At 51.4% G+C, this 21390-nt stretch overlaps 1 protein-coding gene across 1 annotated transcript in view; it reads left to right on the top strand.

Annotated features, from left to right (window-relative positions):
• The window catches only part of LOC139235101 (probetacellulin-like), a 59562-nt gene that overhangs the window by 5370 nt on the left and 32802 nt on the right, over positions 1-21390 (top strand). Inside the window, exon 2 of the mRNA XM_070866264.1 lies at positions 15262-15360. Coding sequence (XP_070722365.1) covers positions 15262-15360 — 99 coding nt within the window. The remainder of the gene's footprint in view (positions 1-15261; positions 15361-21390) is intronic.

Genomic DNA, 21390 nt, shown 5'->3' with positions numbered 1-21390 from the left:
GGATCAACAAATTTGGCCTTTATATCAGAGAGGTGTAATTGTTCCATGGGTATCGAGAATTCCCCACTCCTTCCGGTCTGTGTTGATTGATTTCTTTACCCCCATTGTCCTACAATGAAAGCCACTGAAGCTGTTGATCACCGTGTGTGGGAAAGTGCTCCTTGAGGGTGTCCTGAACTTGCCTTTTACTGGTGTGTCTATCTACATAAGTTGGCCATACAGCCCCTCGAGCCTGCTCCGCCATTTAATATGATCATGGCTGATCTGATCATGGACTCTGCTCCACTTCCCTGTCCGCTCCCCATAACCCCTTATTCCCTTATCGGTTAAGAAACTGTCTATCTCTGTCTTAAATTTATTCAACAGCTCTCTGGTGCAGCGAATTCCACAGACTTACAACCCTCTGAGAGAAGAAATTCCTCCTCATCTCAGTTTTAAATGGGCGGCCCCTTATTCTAAGATCATGCCCCCTAGTTCTAATCTCCCCCTTCAGTGGAAACATCCTCTCTGCATCCACCTTGTCGAGCCCCCCGTAATCTTATACGTTTCGTTAAGATCACCTCTCATTCTTCTGAATTCCAATGAGTAGTGGCCCAACCTACTCAACCTTTCCTCATAAGTCAACCCCCTCATCCCTGGTATCAACCGAGTGAACCTTCTCTGAACTGCCTCCAAAGAAAGTATATCCTTTTGTAAATATGGAAACCAAAACTGCACGCAGTACTCCAGGTGCGGCCTCACCAATACCCTGTACAGTTGCAGCAGGACCTCCCTGCTTTTGTACTCCATCCCTCGCGCAATGAAGGCCAACATTCCATTCGCCTTCCTGATTACCTGCTGCACCTGCAAACTAACTTTTTGGGATTGCACAAGGACCCCCAGGTCCCTCTGCACCGCAGCATGTTGTAATTTCTCCCCATTCAAATAATAATCCCTTTTACTGTTTTTTTTTTTCCCAAGGTGGATGACCTCACATTTTCCGACATTGTATTCCATCTGCGAAACCTTAGCCCATTCGCTTAACCTATCTAAATCTCTTTGCAGCCTCTTTGTGTCCTCTACACAACCCGCTTTCCCACTAATCTTTGTGTCATCTGCAAATTTTGTTACACTACAGTCTGTCCCCTCTTCCAGGTCATCTATGTATATTGTAAACAGTTGTGGTCCCAGCACCGATCCCTGTGGCACACCACTAACCACCGATTTCCAACCCGAAAAGGACCCATTTATCCCGACTCTCTGCTTTCTGTTAGCCAGCCAATTCTCTATCCATGCTAATACATTTCCTCTGACTCCGTGTACCTTTATCTTCTGCAGTAACCTTTTGTGTGGCACCTTATCGAATGCCTTTTGGGAATCTAAATACACCTCTATCCACCATGCTCGTTATATCTTCAAAGAATTCTAGTAAATTAGTTAAACATAATTTCCCCTTCATGAATCCATGTTGCGTCTGCTTGATTGCACTATTCCTATCTAGATGTCCGGCTATTTCTTCCTTAATGATAGCTTCAAGCATTTTCCCCACTACAGATGTTAAACTAACCGGCCTATAGTTACCTGCCTTTTGTCTGCCCCCTTTTTTAAACAGAGGCGTTACATTAGCTGCTTTCCAATCCGCTGGTACCTCCCCAGAGTTCAGAGAATTTTGGTAGATTATAACGAATGCATCTGCTATAACTTCCGCCATCTCTTTTAATACCCTGGGATGCATTTCATCAGGACCAGGGGACTTGTCTACCTTGAGTCCCATTAGCCTGTCCAGCACTACCCCCCTAGTGATAGTGATTGTCTCAAGGTCCTCCCTTCTCACATTCCCGTGACCAGCAATTTTTGGCATGGTTTTTGTGTCTTCCACTGTGAAGACCGAAGCAAAATAATTGTTTAAGGCCTCAGCCATTTCCACATTTCCCATTATTAAATCCCCCTTCTCATCTTTTAAGGGACCGACATTTACTTTAGTCACTCTTTTCCGTTTTATATATCGGTAAAAGCTTTTACTATCTGTTTTATACTCCATCCCCTTTGCAATAAAGGCCAAGATACCATTGGCCTTCCTGATCATTTGCTGTACCTGCATACTATTCTTTTGTGTTTCATGCACAAGTACCCCCAGGTCCCACTGTACTGCGGCACTTTGCAATCTTACTCCATTTAAATAATAACTTGCTCTTTGATTTTTTCTGCCAAAGTGCATGACCTCACACTTTCCAACATGATACTCCATCTGCCAGATTTTTGCCCACTCACTTAGCCTGTCTATGACCTTTTGCAGATTTTTTGTGTCCTCCTCACACATTGCTTTTCCTCCCATCTTTGTATCATCAGCAAACTTGGCTACGTTACACTCAGTCCCTTCTTCCAAGTCGTTAATATAGATTGTAAATAGTTGGGGTCCCAGCACTGATCCCTGCGGCACCCCACTAGTTACTGGTTGCCAACCCGAGAATGAACCATTTAACCCGACTCTGTTTTCTGTTAGTTAGCCAATCCTCTATCATACTAATATATTGCCCCCAACCCTGTGAACTTTTATCTTGTGCAATAACCTTTTATGTGGCACCTTGTCAAATGCCTTCTGGAAGTCCAAATACACCACATCCACTGGTTCCCCTTTATCCACCCTGTTCATTACAGCTTCAAAGAATTCCATCACATTTGACAAACATGACTTCCTCTTCATAAATCCATGTTGACTCTGCCTGACCGAATTTTGCTTTTCCAAATGTCCTGCTACTGCTTCTTTAATAATGGACTCCAACATTTTCCCAACCACAGATGTTAAGCTAACTGGTCTATAGTTTCCTGCTTTTTGTCTGCCTTCTTTTTTAAATAGGGGCGTTGCATTTGCAGTTTTCCAATCTGCTGGGACCTCCCCAGAATCCAGGTAATTTTGGTAAATTATAACCAATGCATCCACAATCCCTGCCACTACTTCTCTTAAGACCCTAGGATGCAAGCCATCAGGTCCAGGGGATTTATTTGCCTTTAGTCCCATTATCTTACTGAGTACCACCTCCTTAGTGATTGTGTTAAGTTCCTCCCCCCCCCCCCCCCCCCCCCCACCACCCCCCTCTCTTGACTAGCCACTGTTGGGATATTGTTAGTGTCCTCTACCGTAAAAACTAATACAAAATATTCCTCCATCCCTTCAATTTACATTTGTGGTTTAACTTAATGTAGTGTTCTGGATGTACTTTCTATTCTGTTTCACATCTTGCCTACTTCAATTAGGTCCCCTTCTTATTTGCCTCCTTGCACCACCAATGACTCCCAATCTCCCTCGCTTTTCCTCACAAATCACCAATATGCATCTATAAAGCGACAGAGTGAAATTTGCCAAGGTGCTTCACAGGAACGATTATCAGACAGCATTTGACACCGAGCTGCATAAAGCAATATTAGGACAGGTGAGAGGTCGGTTTTAAGGAGCGTCTTGAAGGAGGAAAGAGAGGTAGAGAGGCGGAGAGGTTCAGGGAGGGAGTTCCAGAGCTTGGGGCCCAGACAGCTGAAGGCACGGCCACCAATGGTGGAGCGATGGAAATCAGGGGATGCTCAGGAGGGCAGAATTAGAGGAGCGCGGAGATCTCGGTGGTGGGGGGTGATTGTGGGGCTGGAGGAGGTTACAGAGGAGATAGGGAGGGGCGAGGCCATGGAGGGTCCTCTTGACGCAAAGCCTTACTTGTGGCTCTTCTCTGTCCCGCCAAACAGGCTTAAATGATCGTCTGTGAACGCAGGCTCCAAGTGCCATGTGAAGAGGGCCCGGTACAGAGTCAGCACGTCTGTCTCAGACCTGTGCTCCCCTGATTTGACAATTGTAATAGAGCTCCCCCCACCCTCCCCCTCTCACCCCCAGTGGACTACTGTGGTAATGCAACTACTGATGTAAATAATAAAAGGATCATGTGGCAAGGTCACATGATAGGTTTTCTGTATTGACGCCATCTTCTAGAGTGTGCTTGTTAGTGGCGTCGTGTGAATATATCGCAATAATACAGCTTCGCTTTATGAGATTGGTACTCAGCACATGCTAAGTATTGAGTCTGCTACTATTGTTCCATCTCGCTGGGCCTTTCCACCATCCATTGAGGTGGCAAGCCTCTCATTCATTGTTCTGATGTGCAGCACTTATTCCTTCACCTGCCCGCTTGCAAATTTGGTTTGTGTCCTTCTGCACTTTCTTCATTGCTTCATCCGTATCAACTCCAGTTACGTGGAAAGACAGAGATTGTTCTCCATAGAGCGGAGAAGGTTTAAGGAGATCACATGGCTCCGGTTGGGGTGGAGTGTAGAATGTTTCAGTATAAGGGATGTCGCAGTTGTGTGAGGCGGACTGGTTGGGCTGGGTGCTCTTTGCCTTTCCATCATTGTTCATAGGTTTATATGTAACCTTCAGGGCTGCTGACCGAGGGCCGTGCGGCTCTTTGTCGGCCATCGCGGACACGATGAGCGGGAATGGCCTCCTTCTGCTCTGTTGATTGCTATGTTCTATGTTTAATAGGGTTGTTCACAATGATGAGTGGTTTTGATAGAGTAAATAAGGAGAAACAATTCCCACTGGCAGGAGGGTCGGTAACCAGAGGGACACAGATTTCAGGTAATTGGCAAAAGAACCAGAGGGGGAGATGGGGAGAATGTTTTTACGCAGCGAGTTGTTGTGATCAGGAACGCGCTGCCTGAAAGGGCGGTGGGAGCAGATTCAATAGTGACTTTCAAACCGGGAATTGGATGAATACTGGAAGGGGCAAGATTGGCTATGAGGAAGGGGCAACAACAACTTATATTTATATAGTGCCCTTAATGTAGTGATCCGTCCCAGACGCTTCACAGGAGTGTTATGAGATGTTTAAAAAATTGACCCTGTGCCGCATAACGAGATATTAGGGCTTGGTCAAAGAAGTGGGTTTTAAGGAGTGTCTTAAAAGAGGAAAGAGAGGTGGGAGAGGTGGGAGTTCCAGAGCTTGGGGCCTAGGCAGCTGAAGGTATGACCGCCGATGGTGGAATGATTATAATCAGGGATGCTCAGGAGGGAGGAGGGAGGGGACTGGGACTGATTGGATCGCTCTGCCACAGAGCCGGCACAGCTCGATGGGCCCAATGGCCTCCTCCTGTGTTGTAGGATTCTGTGACTATCCCGTCAGCAGCTTGGCATCAATTGAAAATTTTACCCACTTGCATTTTGTTCTGAATTAAGTGTGATGGAATACTCTCCACTTGTCTGGATGAGTGCAACTCCAACAACACTCAAGAAGCTCGACACCATCCAGGACACAGGATACCCTTAGAATTATAGAAATTTACAGCATGGAAGGAGGCCATTCGGCCCATCGTGTCCGCGCCGGCCGACAAAGAGTTACCCAGCCTAATCCTACTTTCTAGCTCTTGGTCCGTAGCCCTGTAGGTTACGGCACTTCAGGAGCACATCCAAGTACTTTTTAAATGTGGTGAGGGTTTCTGTCTCTACCACCCTTTCAGGCAGTGAGTTCCAGACCCCCACCACCCTCTGGGTGAAGAAATTTCCCCTCAAATCCCCCTCTAAACCTCCTACCAATTACTTTAAATCTATGCCCCCCTGGTTGATGACCCCTCTGCTAAGGGAAACAGGTCCTTCCTATCAGTCATTGAAAGTTGGCATGCAGGTACAGCAGGCAGTTAAGAAAGCAAATGGTATGTTGGCCTTCATAGCGAGAGGATTTGAGTATAGGAGTGGGGAGGTCTTGCTGCAGTTGCACAGGGCCTTGGTGAGACCACACCTTGAGTATTGTGTGCAGTTTTGGTCTCCTAATCTGAGGAAGGACATTCTTGCTATTGAGGGAGTGCAGCGAAGGTTCACCAGACTGATTCCTGGCATGGCAGGACTGACATGAAGAAGACTGGATTGACTAGGCTTATTATATTCGCTGGAATTTAGAAGAATGAGAGGGGATCTCATAGAAACATATAAAATTCTGATGGGTTTAGACAGGTTAGATGCAGGAAGAATGTTCCCGATGTTGGGGAAGTCCAGAACCAGGGGTCACAGTCTAAAGGATAAGGGGTAAGCCATTTAGGACCGAGATGAGGAGAAACTTCTTCACTCAGAGAGTTGTGAACCTGTGGAATTCTCTACCGCAGAGAGTTGTTGAGGCCAGTTTGTTAGATATATTCAAAAGGGAGTTAGATGTGGCCCTTATGGCTAAAGGGATCAAGGGGTATGGAGAGAAAGCAGGAATGGGGTACTGAAGTTGCATGATCAGCCATGATCATATTGAATGGTGGTGCAGGCTCGAAGGGCCGAATGGCCTACTCCTGCTCCTATTTTCTATGTTTCTATCCACTCTGTCTAGACTCTTCAATTTTCTATACCTCAATAGGTCTCGCATTGCTTTCCAAACCCCACTCCGCTCCTCCTGACCCTCATTCACTCTCTCTCTGACCCCATTACCCTTTCCCTGACCCCCACTTTCCCTCGTATTGAGCCTTTGTTTTCGAGCTTATTTTTATTCCGACTAGCTGTGGTCGTGTTGTGTGGCTTGTCTGAGGCCCACGGTGCGCTGTGATGGCTTTCTGCCGGGACCTGGCATGCAGCACGGGACAGGGGGGTGGAACGCTGCGAGGGTGGGACCCATTTCATCGAAGTTTCAAATGAAAGCCCCTTGAGCTCGGGATTGCAGTAACAAACCCCAGACGATGCACTCGAGTTTATTGCGGTGCAGTTTGTGGATATTACGCACTGCAGCCACGGAACACCGGTGGTGGACGGTTGGGCAAGTGGTTCAGTGGGTGGTCGGGTGGATCTGCTTTGCCCTGGATGGTGTCCAGCTTCTTGTTACAGCTGCACCCATCCAGGCACACCCTGACTTGGTGGACAGTCTTCAGGGAGTCGGGAGGTGAGTCACTCGCTGCAGAATACCCAGCCTCTGACCTGCTCCAGCAAGCACCGTATTTCTGTGGCTGGTGCAGTTGAGTATGTAGACAATGCTGCCCCCCCCCCCCCACTCCCCCAATCATCATACGCAATCCCCCCGGAATCGAGGAAGACTTGCTTCCACTCTTAACATGAGTCCTTAGGTGGCTGAACAGTCGAATACGAGAACCACAGTCCCTGTCACAGGTGGGACAGACAGTGGTTGAGGGAAGGGGAGGGTGGGACTGGTTTGCCGCACGCTCCTTCCGCTGCCTGCGCTTGGTTTCTGCATGCTCTCGGCGACGAGACTCGAGGTGCTCAGCGCCCTCCCGGATGCACTTCCTTCACTTAGGGCGGTCTTTGGCCAGGGACTCCCAGGTGTCGGTGGGGATGTTGCACTTTATCAGGGAGGCTTTGAGGGTGTCCTTGTAACGTTTCCTCTGCCCACCTTTGGCTCGTTTGCCATGAAGGAGTTCCGAGTAGAGCGCTTGCTTTGGGAATCTTGTGTCGGGCATGTTGATGTTGATGGTGTGGTATTTGGCGATGATAATGCTATTGAGTGTCAAGGCGAGGTGGTTAAGACTCTCTCTTGTTGGAGATGAGCACTTGTGTGGCGTGAATGTTACTTGTCACTTATCAGCCCAAGCCTGAATGTTGTCCAGGACTTGCTGCATGTGGGCACGAACTGCTCCATTATCTGAGGAGTTGTGAATGGAACTGAACACTGTGCAGTCATCAGCGAACATCCCCACTTCTGACCTTATGATGGAGGGAAGGTCATTGATGAAGCAGCTGAAGATGGTTGGGCCGAGGACACTGCCCTGAGGAACTCCTGCAGGGGTTGAGATGATTGGCCTCCAATAACCATCTTCCTTTGTGCGAGGTATGACACCAGCCATGGAGAGCTTTCCCCCGATTCCAATGGACTTCAGTTTTACTCTGTCGAATGCTGCCTTGAGGTCAAGGTCTGTCACTTTGGCCTCACCTCTGGAATTCAGCTCTTGTCCATGTTTGGGCCAAGGCTGTAATGAGATCTGGAGCCGAGTGGTTCTGGCAGAACCCAAACTGAGCCTCGGTGAGTAAGAGCCGCTTGACGGAATCTTTGACAACTACTTCCATCATCTTTGAAAAAATTACTCATTCTCAGGATGTGGGCGTCGCTGGCAAGGCCGGCATTATTGCCCATCCCTAATTGCCCCTTGAGAAGGTGGTGGTGAGCCGCCTTCTTGAACCGCTGCAGTCCGTGTGGTGAAGGTGCTCCCACAGTGCTGTTAGGGAGGGAGTTCCAGGATTGTGACCCAGCGACGATGAAGGAACGGCCGATATATTTCCAAGTCAGGATGGTGTGTGACTGGGAGGGGAACGTGGAGGTGGTGGTGTTCCCATGCGCCTGCTGCCCTTGTCCTTCTAGGTGGTAGAGGTCGTGGGTTTGGGAGGTGCTGCCGAAGAAGCCTTGGCGAGTTGCTGCAGTGCATCTTGTAGATGGTACACACTGCAGCCACGGTGTGCCGGTGGTGGAGGGAGTGAATGTTGAAGGTGGTGGATGGGGTGCCGATCAAGTGGCTGCTTTGTCCTGGATGGTGCCGAACTTCTCGAGTGTTGTTGGAGCTGTAACTCATCCAGGCAAGTGGTTTGAGGGTAGATTGATAGAGCAATAAATGGCCAGGTTGGATTTGTTCTGCTTTTTGTGGCCAGAAGTTACCTGGACAATTGTCGGTTAGATGCCAGTGTAGCTGTGCTGGAACTGCTAGCCAAGGGGTGAGGCTAGTTCTGGAGCACTTTAGCGCAAGTCTTCAGCACGACAGCCGGGATATTGTCGAGACTCTAAGCCATTGCTGCATCCAGTGCGCTCAACCGTGTCTCGATATCGCGCGGAGTGAATCGAATTGGCTGAAGACTGGCTTCAGTGATGGTGGGGATCTCGGTGGGTGGGGGGTGTGGGGGAGACCTCGAGGGATGGAGGGGGGGAGTGGGGGGGAGACCTTGAGGGGTGGAGGGGGGGAGACCTTGAGGGGTGGAGGGGGGAAGGGGGGGGAGACCTTAAGGGGGGGGAGACCTTGAGGGGTGGAGGGGGGAAGGGGGGGGGGAAGACCTCGAGGGGTGGAGGGGGGGGAAGACCTCGAGAGAAGGGGGGGGAAGACCTCGAGGGGTGGAGGGGGGAAGGGGGGGGGGAAGATCTCGAGGAGTGGAGGGGGGAAGGGGGGGGAAGGGGGGGCCCTCGAGGGGTGGAGGGGGGAAGGGGGGGGACCTCGAGGGGTGGAGGGGGGGGAACCTTGAGGGGTGGGGGGGACCTCGAGGGATGGAAGGGGGGGGGACCTCGGGGGGAGACCTCGAGGGGGGGAGGGGGGGGGAGACCTCGAGGGGGGGAGGGGGGGGAGATGGATCATCCACTCGGCACTTTCTGGCTGAAGATGGTTTCAAGCGCTTGTCTTTTGTACTCGCTAAGGATGGGGATATTAATGGAGCCTCCTCCTTCCATGAGTTGTTCAATTGTCCACCACCATTCTCGACTAGATGTGGCAGGACTGCACAGCCTTGACCTGATCCATTGGTTGTGAGGTCGCTTAGCCCTGTCTATAATATGCGGCTTCCGCTGTTTCGCATGTTATCCTGATCCAGCTCCACTCGTGTGGAGTGAGCGATATGCCGGGCCATGAGGTCACAGATTGTGGTGGAATGCAATTCTGCTGCTGATGGCCCACAGTGCCTCATGGATGCCCAGTTTTGAGCTGCTGGATCTGTCCTGAATCTATCCCATTTAGCACGGTGGTAGTGCCACACAACACGATGGAGAGTGTCCTCAGTGTGAAGACAGGACTTTGTCTCCACACGGACTGTGCGGTGGTCACTGCCACCAATGCTGTCGTGGACAGAAGCATCTGTGGCAGGTAGATTGGCGCGGACGAAGTCAGGTAGGTTTTTCCCTCGTGTTGATCTCTCCCCACCTGCCGTAGGCCCAGTCTGGCAGCTATGTCCTTCAGGACTCGGCCAGCTCGGTGAGTAGTGGTGCTACCGAGCCAGCCTTGGTGATGGACGTTGAAGGCCCCCACCCGTCGAACCCATGCCGACTCTCGGTCAGTCCCATCCCCCCCGCCCTTTCCCCGGAGCCCGGCAATTTTTTTCCCTTCAGGAACTTATCCAACTCCCTTTTGAAAGCCGCGATTGAGTCTGCCTCCACCACCCTCTCAGGCAGCGCGTTCCAGATCCTAACCACTCGCTGCGGGAAAACATTTTTCCCTCGAGTCACCTTTTTGTCAATCACCTTAAATCTGTGTCCTCTGGTTCCCGACCCTTCCACCAATGGGAACAGTTTCTCTCTCTCTCTCTACCTTCTCTGTGTACAGACCCCTCATAGTTTGTGTGATTGATAACTAACTAGCTGTTGAACATTTAATCCAATCAACCACTGCCAATGTTTTAAAATGGAAGGTGAGGAGGAAGCTGTGTTACTGGAGAATGCCGTTCCAGGGAGAAGGTGCAAGTGTTTGACTCCCCTGTACGGTATTGGCAATTGTTGATGTATTGAAATACTGTGGGGGTTTCTCCTTTCCAGAGAGAGGGACACATAAAAGTTCCCGATAGCTAGAGTTTGCATGTATCGTTTGGAAAAATACTGGCTTTAAATATAATGAGTCAGAAGGTTGTGGGTTCAAGTCCCACTCTAGAGATTTTAGTATATAATCTAGGCTGACACTCCCAGTGCAGTACTGAGGGAGCGCCGCACTGTCGGAGGGGCAGTGCTGAGGGAGCGCCGCACAGTCGGAGGGGCAGTACTGAGGGAGTGCCGCACTGTCGGAGGGGCAGTACTGAGGGAGCGCCGCACAGTCGGAGGGGCAGTACTGAGGGAGTGCTGCACTGTCGGAGGAGCAGTACTGAGGGAGCGCCGCACTGTCGGAGGGGCAGTACTGAGGGAGTGCCGCACTGTCGGAGGGGCAGTACTGAGGGAGTGCCGCACTGTCGGAGGGGCAGTACTGAGGGAGTGCCGCACTGTCGGAGGGGCAGTACTGAGGGAGTGCCGCACTGTCGGAGGGGCAGTACTGAGGGAGCGCCGCACTGTCGGAGGGGCAGTACTGAGAGAGCGCCGCACTGTCGGAGGGGCAGTACTGAGAGAGCGCCGCACTGTCGGAGGGGCAGTACTGAGGGAGCGCCGCACTGTCGGAGGGGCAGTACTGAGGGAGCGCCGCACTTTCGGAGGGGCAGTACTGAGGGAGCGCCGCACTGTCGGAGGGGCAGTACTGAGGGAGCGCCGCACTGTCGGAGGAGCCGTCTTTTGGATGAGACGTTAAACCGAGGCCCCGGCTTCCCCCTCGTGAACTTAAAAGATCCCAGGGTCACTACTTTTGAAGAAGAGCAGGGGAGTTATCCCCGGTGTTCTGGGCCCAATATTTATCCCTCAACCAACATAACAAAAACAGATTATCTGGTCATTATCACGTTGCTGTTTGTGGGAGCTTGCTGTGCGCAAATTGGCTGCGGTGTTTCCCACATTACAACAGTGACAATATTTCAAAAGTACTTCATTGGCTGTAAAGTTTGGAGCTGGGTCTCTTTGCTCTGGAAAAGTGAAGGTTGAGGATGACCTGATAGAGGTCTCTAAAGTTCTGAAGGGGTTTGATAAGATCGACGTAGAGAAGATGTTTCCATTTGCAGGCAAGACCAGAACTAGAGACCATCAATATCAGACAGTCACTAATAAACCCAATGGGGAATTCAGGAGAAACTTCTTTACCCAGAGAGTGGTGAGAATGTGGAACTCGCTGCCACAGGGAGGGGTTGAGGCGAATAGTATCGATGTATTTAAGGGGAGGCTGGATAAACACATGAGGGAGAAAGGAATAGAAGGATATGGTGATGGGGTGAGATGGAGAGGGGTGGGAGGGGGCTGGTGTGGAGCATAAACCCCGGCACGGAGCGGTGGGACATAAACCCCGGCACGGAGCGGTGGGACATAAACCCCGGCACAGAGCGGTGGGACATAAACCCCGGCACGGAGCGGTGGGGCACAAACCCCGGCACGGAGCGGTGGGGCATAAACCCCGGCACGGAGCAGTGGGACATAAACCCCGGCACGGAGCGGTGGGGCACAAACCCCGGCACGGAGCGGTGGGGCATAAACCCCGGCACGGAGAGGTGGGGCATAAACTCCGGCACGGATTGGTGGGACATAAACCCCGGCACGGAGTGGTGGGCCCAATGGCCTGTGTCTGGGCCGTAATTACTCTGTGATGTCTCGCGGTTGTGAAAAGCGCAAAATAAATGCAAGACCTTATTTCCTTATGACGCCTCTACACAAACTCGGCGCAGTAACATGCGATCTGATTTTCAACTTCTGCCTGGCTGCATTGATTTGCAGAAATGTCAGAGATATTTTATATCCACCGGTTTGTTTTTAATTCAGTGTAACGTCTCTCGGTATCGTTGCACAGTGCTTCACTTCTGCTGGGAATAGGAAAGGGAGCGTTTGCTCAGAGTTGCTGAATCGGGAGGGAACAATTGCTCCAGCATCAAACCCTTTCAACACAACAACAACAACCTGTATTTATATAGCACCTTTAACGTAGTAAAACGTCCCAAGGCGCTTCACAGGAGTATTTTTAAGACAAAAGATTGGACAACGAACCCCGAAGGAGAAATTAGGGCAGGTGACCAGAGGCTTGGTCAAAGAGGGAGGTTTTAAGGAGCGTCTTAAAGAAGGAGAGAGAGATAGGGAGGCGGAGAGGCTTAAGGAGGGAGTTCCAGAGCTTGGGGCCCAGGCAGCTGAAGGCCCGGCCACCAATGGTGGAGCGATTATAATCAGGGATGCTGAGGAGAGCAGAATTAGAGGAGCGCAGACATCTCGGGGGGGGGGGGGGGGGGGGGTTGTGGGCCTGGAAGAGATTACAGAGATAGGGAGGGGCGAGGGCCATGGAGGGATTTGTAAACAAGGATGAGAATTTTGAAATCGAGGCGTTGCTTAACCGGGAACCAAAGTCGATCAGTGAGCACAGGGGGTGATGGGTGAGTGGGACTCGTTGCGAGTTAGGACACGGGGCAGTGAGCACAGGGGGTGATGGGTGAGTGGGACTGGGTGTGAGTTAGGACACGGGGCAGCGAGCACAGGGGGTGATGGGTGAGTGGGACTGGGTGTGAGTTAGGACACGGGGCAGTGAGCACAGTGGGTGATGGGTGAGTGGGACTGGGTGCGAGTTAGGACACGGGGCAGTGAGCACAGGGTGATGGGTGAGCGGGACTGGGTGCGAGTTAGGACACGGGGCAGTGAGCACAGGGTGATGGGTGAGTGGGACTGGGTGTGAGTTAGGACACCGGGCAGTGAGCACAGGGTGATGGGTGAGCGGGACTGGGTGCGAGTTAGGACACCGGGCAGCCGTGTTTTGGATCACCTCTAGTTTACGTAGGGTAGAACATGGGAGGCCAGCCAGGAGTGCGTTGGAAGGGTCAAGTCTAGAGGTAACAAAGACATGGATGAGGTTTCAGCAGCGGATGAGCTGAGGCAAGGGGTAGAAGATAGTTGCTTACTTTATTGCCTTCAATTTGAACAAGTCCCAATTTCTATAACTCCCAGATGCCAGTGCAGTGTAGGCTGCACATCGTTTGAACATAGTTTCCCAGAATCTGTTAACTTGATGTAGCTGACTCGGTGTGTAACACAGTATTGTGTGGCCCATCCGCGGACATTGTAGCAAGTATATTCTTCACTTGAATCGAACTTTTTTTCACTTGTGTTTTTCTCATTTTCACTCTCTCGGGGAGAAGGCCTGATTCTGCTGGAAACTCCCTGTGTCACAGACGCTAAATCCATTAACAAAACATAGCCCCGTTTTATGTTTAACACAGAAAAATTCCCCTGTGAGGTGACGATATGTAAGGATGGTTTCTGTTGAGTGAATGGTTACTGTGCTTAAATGTCAGCTGTGGCTCAGTGGGCAGAACTCTTGCCTCTGAGTCAGAAGGTTGTGGGTTCAAGTCCCACTCCAGGGACTCGAGCTCAAAATATCTAGGCTGATACTCCAGTGCAGTGCTGAGGGAGTGCCGCACTGTCGGAGGGGCAGTACTGAGGGAGTGCTGTGGTGTCGGAGGTGCCGTCTTTTGGATGAGACATTAAACCGAGGCCCCGTCTGCTCTCTCAGGTGGATGCAAAAGATCCCGCGGCCACGAATTTTGAAGAAGAGCAGGGGAGTTATCCCCGGTGTCCTGGGGCTAATATTTATCCCTCAATCAATATCGCTAAAACAGATGATCTGGTCATTATGACATTCCTGTTTATGGGAGCTTGCTGTGCGCAAATTGCTGCTACATTTACTGCATTACAACAGTGACTACACTCCAAAAGTACTTCATTGGCTGCAAGGCCCATTGGGACGTCGGTGACATTTCTTCGTGCTAAGGGTGGTTAAGATCCGGAACTCATTACCTGAAAGGGTGGTGGATTCAGATGCCACAGGAATTTTCAAAAGGCACATGAGGACTAATGTGCCGGGCTGTGGGGAAAGAGCGAGGGGAGTGGGACTGATTGGATCGCTCTGTCACAGAGCCGGCACAGGCTCGATGGGCCCAATGGCTGAAAGATTCTGCTATTCTCCAGCTGTGTGGGTGGGTGTGTATATTCTTGCTGTCAGTCAGATATGGGTGATTGTTGGAGTCACATATAGGCCAGACCGGGTAAGAACATAAGAAATAGGAGCAGGAGTCGGCCATTCGGCCCTTCGAGCCTGCTCCGCCATTCAATAAGATCATGGCTGGTCACGGCAGATTTCCTTAGTGAACCAAATGGCTTTTTCTGACAATCCTGTAGGTTCACCATTAACTGACACTAGCTTATTATTCCAGATCAATATAATTAATTGATTTTAAATTTCCCAGCTGCCGTGGTGGGATTTAAACTCGTGTCTCCGGATCATTAGCCCAGGCCCCTGATTTACTGGTCCCCTAACACAACTGCTATGCTACCGTACTCTGTACCTGAATGACATTAGTTTTAGTGTAGATCAGGCGCATGGGAACACCACCACCTCCACGTTCCCCTCCCAGTCACACACCATCCTGACTTGGAAATATATCGGCCGTTCCTTCATCGTCGCTGGGTCACAATCCTGGAACTCCCTCCCTAACAGCACTGTGGGAGCACCTTCACCACACGGACTGCAGCGGTTCAAGAAGGCGGCTCACCACCACCTTCTCAAGGGGCAATTAGGGATGGGCAATAAATGCCGGCCTTGCCAGCGACGCCCACATCCCAGGAACCAATAAATAAATAAAAAACACACGAGCAGTTGGGCCAAATGGCCTGTGTCTGTGCTTCTAAATTCTCTTTAATTTTAACCTAAGCCTACCAATTGGTATCTAGTCGGAAACTAAAATGTGTTTTACTTGTTTAGGTTTTGCCTGGTGTGATGCAGCAGCTGACGTGAATGCGACCCATACAATGGAAGCAGATAAATATTTATGTGCGCAAGGAGAGCAAATAAACTGCACAGGTAAGGACAAAAAGTTTGAAGAGTATTTATACAATGGAATGTACCCGTGGCATTCTCTGTGATGGGAGAGGATTTAACAGGCCCTTGATTACATTCCTTATATCCCTTGAGTATTGAAGTTTAAGGGGTGATCTAATTGAGCTGTTTAAGATGATTAATGGAGTTTATAGGGTGGATAGAAAGAAATTATTTCCTCTGGTGGGAGATATTGTGACCAAAAGCTTGGTTTTAACGAGCGTCTTCAAGGAGGAGAGAGAGGCGGAGAGGTTTAGGGAGGGATACTCAAGAGGCCAGAATTGGAGGAGGGCAGAGATCTCGGAAGGTTATTACTAGGTGGGATTGTGAGTTGTGAGGAGAAGGCAAAGATGCTGCAAGGCGATTTAGATAGGTTCAGTGAGTGGGCAAACACATGGCAGATGCAGTATAATGTGGATAAATGTGAAGTTATCCACTTTGGTAGGAAAAACATAAAGACAAAGTATTATTTAAATGGCGATGGCTTGGGAAGTGTCGATGTACAGAGGGACCTGGGTGTCCTTGTACACCAGTCATTGAAAGCAAACATGTAGGTACAGCAAGCAGTTAGGAAGGCAAATGGTATGTTGGTCTTCATTGCAAGAGGATTTGAGTACAGGAGCAAGGATGTCTTACTACAGTTATAGAGGACCCTGGTGAGACCACACCTGGAGTATTGTGTGCAGTTTTGGTCTCCTTACCTAAGGAAGGATATACTTGCCATAGAGGGAGTGCAGCGAAGGTTCACCAGACTGATTCCTGGGATGGGGGGATTGTCGTATGAGGAGAGATTGGGTCGACTAGGCCTGTATTTACTAGAGTTTAGCAGAATGAGAGGGGATCTCATTGAAAAGTATAAAATTCTGACTGGGTTGGACAGACTGGATGTGGGGAGGATGTTTCCCTGGGGCTGGGAAGTCTAGAACAAGGGGTCACAGTCTCAGGATACGGGGTAGGAAATTTAGGACCGAGATGAGGAGAAATGTTTTCACTCAGAGGGTGGTGAACCTGTGGAATTCTCTACCACAGAAGGCTGTGGAGGTCAAGTCACTGAATATATTTAAGAGGGAGATAGATAGATTTCTAGACACAAAAGGCATCAAAGGGTATGGGGAGAAAGCGGGAATATGGTGTTGAGATAGAAGATCAGCCATGATCATATAGAATGGCGGTGCAGACTCGAAGGGCCGAATGGCCAACTACTGCTCCTGTTTTCTACGTTTCTATTACAGAGATAGGGAGGGGTGCGGCCCTGGAGGGACTTGAAAATAAGGATGAGAATTTTTAAAATCGAGGCGTTGCTGGACTGGGAGCCAGTGTAGGTCAGCGAGCACACGGGGTGATGGGTGAGTGGGACTCGGTGCGAGTTAGGACACGGGGCAGCAAGCACAGGGGGTGATGGGTGAGCGGGACTGGGTGCGAGTTAGGACACAGGGCAGTGAGCACAGGGGGTGATGGGTGAGCGGGACTGGGTGCGAGTTAGGACACAGGGCAGTGAGCACAGGGGGTGATGGGTGAGCGGGACTGGGTGCGAGTTAGGACACGGGGGCAGTGAGCACAGGGGGTGATGGGTGAGCGGGACTGGGTGCGAGTTAGGACACGGGGGCAGTGAGCACAGGGGGTGATGGGTGAGCGGGACTGGGTGCGAGTTAGGACACGGGGGCAGTGAGCACAGGGGGTGATGGGTGAGCGGGACTGGGTGCGAGTTAGGACACGGGGGCAGTGAGCACAGGGGGTGATGGGTGAGCGGGACTGGGTGCGAGTTAGGACATGGGGGCAGTGAGCACAGGGGGTGATGGGTGAGCGGGACTGGGTGCGAGTTAGGACACGGGGGCAGTGAGCACAGGGGGTGATGGGTGAGCGGGACTGGGTGCGAGTTAGGACACGGGGGCAGTGAGCACAGGGGGTGATGGGTGAGCGGGACTGGGTGCGAGTTAGGACACGGGGGCAGTGAGCACAGGGGGTGATGGGTGAGCGGGACTGGGTGCGAGTTAGGACACGGGGCAGTGAGCACAGGGGGTGATGGGTGAGCGGGACTCGGTGCGAGTTAGGACACGGGGCAGTGAGCACAGGGGGTGATGGGTGAGCGGGACTGGGTGCGAGTTAGGACACGGGGCAGTGAGCACAGGGGGTGATGGGTGAGCGGGACTGGGTGCGAGTTAGGACACGGGGCAGCCGAGTTTGTGATGAGCTGAAGTTTATGGAGGGAAGAGCAGTAAATGATCTTGTGGTTGTGAGTAAAGTCGCTCTCAGTCACAACACACATTCCAGCCCGGCGGGTCTGTCCAGTCGAGAATTTGGCCTCTGATTTTGAAGAATGAATGTTTAAAATACATTGGGGTGAAATTTCAAAGGGATGGTTCACAGAATCGGCAGAATCGCCCGGTACACACTCCGTCCGATGTTCAGCCCCGCTGCCGTTAATAGTGCTGAATATCGGGCGTGTGGTACATTGGGAGATAACGGCGATTCCCACCGCTTCCCCTCCCCCGCCCGTCTCCCATTTTGCCCCCATTGTCTTTTCCCCCCGGCTGGGGGAGCGACATAAAGGCGATGGTTCCTGTGCACGTTTGGTTTTGGTCTGATATGCCGACGGAGTGAGGGTGGGAGGGGGCTGGTGTGGAGCATAAACCCCGGCACGGAGCGGTGGGGCATAAACCCCGGCACGGAGCGGTGGGGTCCAATGCCCTGTTCCTACGCTGTAAATACTACGGAACTCTGTGTGATCCGGCTGGTCCTTCGCCCCCATTGGGCTGCACAACATGATTGATACTGCTGCAGGGAAGGAACTCAGTCAGCCCGGCATTCCCGTGCCGTGTAATTCTGTGTGGTCTAATGCTCTGCGCTCACTGTGTAATTCAACACTCCCGTGCTCATCCGCCAACAGTCAAACTCGGACAGAACCCATCATAGATTGATTCGTTGATTCTTTCATAATTGTGTGTTTTTTCTGAGTTGGACCTGTAAATCAATTGTCATCCAAGTTGCCCCCCTTATTAAAGGGGCACTAAACTGACAAATAAACAAATTAAACTTTAGACGTTGCGTGGTTCAAATTCAAATTTGGTTGTCGGGGGTGATGATGCACTCCAGTCCCTCCGGCGCCCACCTCTCGCGGAAGGCCGCGAGCGTACCGGTGGACACCGCGTGCTCCATCTCCAGGGACACCCTGGCGCGAATGTAACCGCGGAAGAGAGGCAGGCAGTCGGGCTGATGGTCATAATTTCTTTTAACAGCCAGATTAAGTTTGCTGTCGATGAGCGCTGTGATAATTCCCTGTGTTTACTAACAGCGGGTAATATGATGGTGTAAGAATGTTCCCGGTAATTACGGGAGCGATGCTGTCCCTTGTTCACGCGCTGCGGTTAAAGACGCGCCAATGGAAAGTGTTCAGTTCCCCTCCCTCCAGCGAGAGCGGGCGGGGCGCAGTGTGGGACCGCTGACTCCGCCCTCCAGGCGGGTGGTCTTACACCGGCTCCACACCGTGAGAGGAATCTCCCGCAGCTGGTTCAACCCTAGCAACACGAAACGCAACCGTCTTCACGAGAAATCATTCCTGTGGTGGGAGCTGGGATGTACTCGTAGGTGCTTCATTGCCTTCGGCTCGTCCACAACCGCCGAGAGCACAAGCCGTTTAAAAACTCTGATCCCCGCTAAATAAGTAATTGGTTTACTCAATCTATATTTTGGGCAAAGATCTACTCGATCTGGTACTGATATTACAGCTCGCTTCGCTCCAGCATTGGGGATGAATCTTTTGAACTCTGCCCTGGCAGGATCCACATGCTCAGATTAATAACTAGTTTTAATCTTCACCGGTTTCCTCCCAAAACCATCAATTACAGATAAATGAATCCTTTAGCTGTGTTTTGTCATGCTGTTAATCACCTGTAATTTATCATGCAGACTTGCTGTGATGGTTAAGCAACTCCTTGATTTCAAAATTCCCATCCTTGTTTACAAGCCCCTCCATGGCCCTCGCCCCCTCCCTATCTCTGTAATCTCCTCCAGCCCCACAATCTCCCCCCGAGATGTCTGCGCTCCTCTAATTCTGGTCTCTTCAGCATCCCTGATTATAATCGCTCCACCATCGGTGGCCGTGCCTTCTGTTGCCTGGGCCCCAAGCTCTGGAACTCCCTCCCTAAACCTCTCCACCTCTCTACCTCCGTCTCCCTCTCCTTCTCCTTCAAGACACTCCTTAAAACTTCCCTCTATGACCCAGCTTTTGGTCACCTGGGCTAATTTTGCAGCTCGGTGTCTAATTTTTTTTTTAAACCTCATAATCCTCCTGTGAAGCACGAGAACGTTTCACTACGTTATGGGCGCTATATAAATACAAGTTGCTGTTATATCACAAACATTAATCCTTCAGCCGCGGTTATGTCTTCCTCCGGAATCGCTGGCTGGATCTGCTCCAAGACAGCAGCAACAAGCGTACAGACTGCCGAGTCAGAATACAACCACTCCACAAACGCTGTTGAAGTAAAATAATAAATGAAGACCACAAACTGCGTGCAGACGAATGTGATTAAATCTCCTCCTCTCTCTGGCTGGAAGGATCTCCGTGCAGTGAGTTGGGCCAGCCCAGCTCAATTCCGAGTGTTCGCACAGCACAAAGCCGCCGCTCATTTAAACTGCGTCAACCGTGGCTCAGTGGGCAGCACTCTCGCCTCCGAGTCCGATGGTTGAGGGTTCAAGTCCCACTCCAGAGACTACAGCAGAAAATCCAGGCTGACACTCCCAGTGCAGTGCTGCGGGAGTGCTGCACTGTCGGAGGGGCAGTGCTGCGGGAGTGCCGCACTGTCGGAGGGGCAGTGCTGAGGGAGCGCCGCACTGTCGGAGGGGCAGTGCTGAGGGAGTGCTGCACTGTCGGAGGGGCAGTGCTGCGGGAGTGCCGCACTGTCGGAGGGGCAGTGCTGCGGGAGTGCCGCACTGTCGGAGGGGCAGTGCTGAGGGAGCGCCGCACTGTCGGAGGGGCAGTGCTGCGGGAGTGCCGCACTGTCGGAGGGGCAGTGCTGAGGGAGCGCCGCACTGTCGGAGGGGCAGTGCTGAGGGAGCGCCGCACTGTCGGAGGGGCAGTGCTGAGGGAGCGCCGCACTGTCGGAGGGGCAGTGCTGAGGGAGCGCCGTACTGTCGGAGGTGCTATCTTTTGGATGAGCTGTTAAACCGAGGCCCTGTCTGCTCTCTCGAGTAGACGCAAAAGATCCCAGGGCACTATTTCGAAGAGAAGCATTGGAGTTATCCCTGGTGTCCTGGGGCCAATATTTATCCCTCAATCAACATCACTAAAACAGATTATCTGGTCATTATCTCATTGCTGTGTGTGGGAGCTTGCTGTGTGTAAATTGGCTGCCGTGATTCCCACATTACAACAGTGACTACACACCAAAAATACTTCATTGGCTGTAAAGCGCTTTGGGATGATCTGAGGTCATGAATGGCGCTATAGAAATGCAAATTTTTTTTTTGTTCTTTCCACAAATTCCGAGAGTGGATTGTGATGGCGGTGGTGGATTGTGGGAAAGGCACAGCTTGGTGTTGGTGCAGCAGTGGATGGGGTGAAGGGCCAATGTCGCACCAGAGCACGGCTGCTTCCTACTGCCTCTGGCCTGTGCTATACTCAGCCTGGCGCTGCCTGATACGGTACCTGGAGCCAAACATAGGAAGTCTCCATTTACATCATCATTGGCAGTCCCTCGTATCGAGGATGACTTGCTTCCATGCCATAAAAGGGATGAGTTCCCAGGTGTTTCAATGAAGGACCTGATATTCCAGATCCCGAACTACATCCTGAAGGGTGGAAGATGCCTGTGCGTGGATTTTTTTAACGTGGGGTGGCCGTTGCACACCAGCCACCACACGGGGCTTGACAGAGCGAGGTCTTGGTCCAGGGGCAAGGGTTAACCAGGACGACTGGAGACCAGCTCTGCTGCACAGACCAGTGCGCTCACATATCGCAGTGTGGGCTGGGCCCGTGCTGCCCCTGGGCCCTCATCTGTTCTGGGCTCCATTTAT

Source organism: Pristiophorus japonicus, chromosome 2, assembly GCF_044704955.1.
Source record: "Pristiophorus japonicus isolate sPriJap1 chromosome 2, sPriJap1.hap1, whole genome shotgun sequence".
Classification (NCBI taxonomy): Eukaryota; Metazoa; Chordata; class Chondrichthyes; family Pristiophoridae; genus Pristiophorus; species Pristiophorus japonicus.
This window is presented reverse-complemented; position numbering and strand designations above follow the sequence as displayed.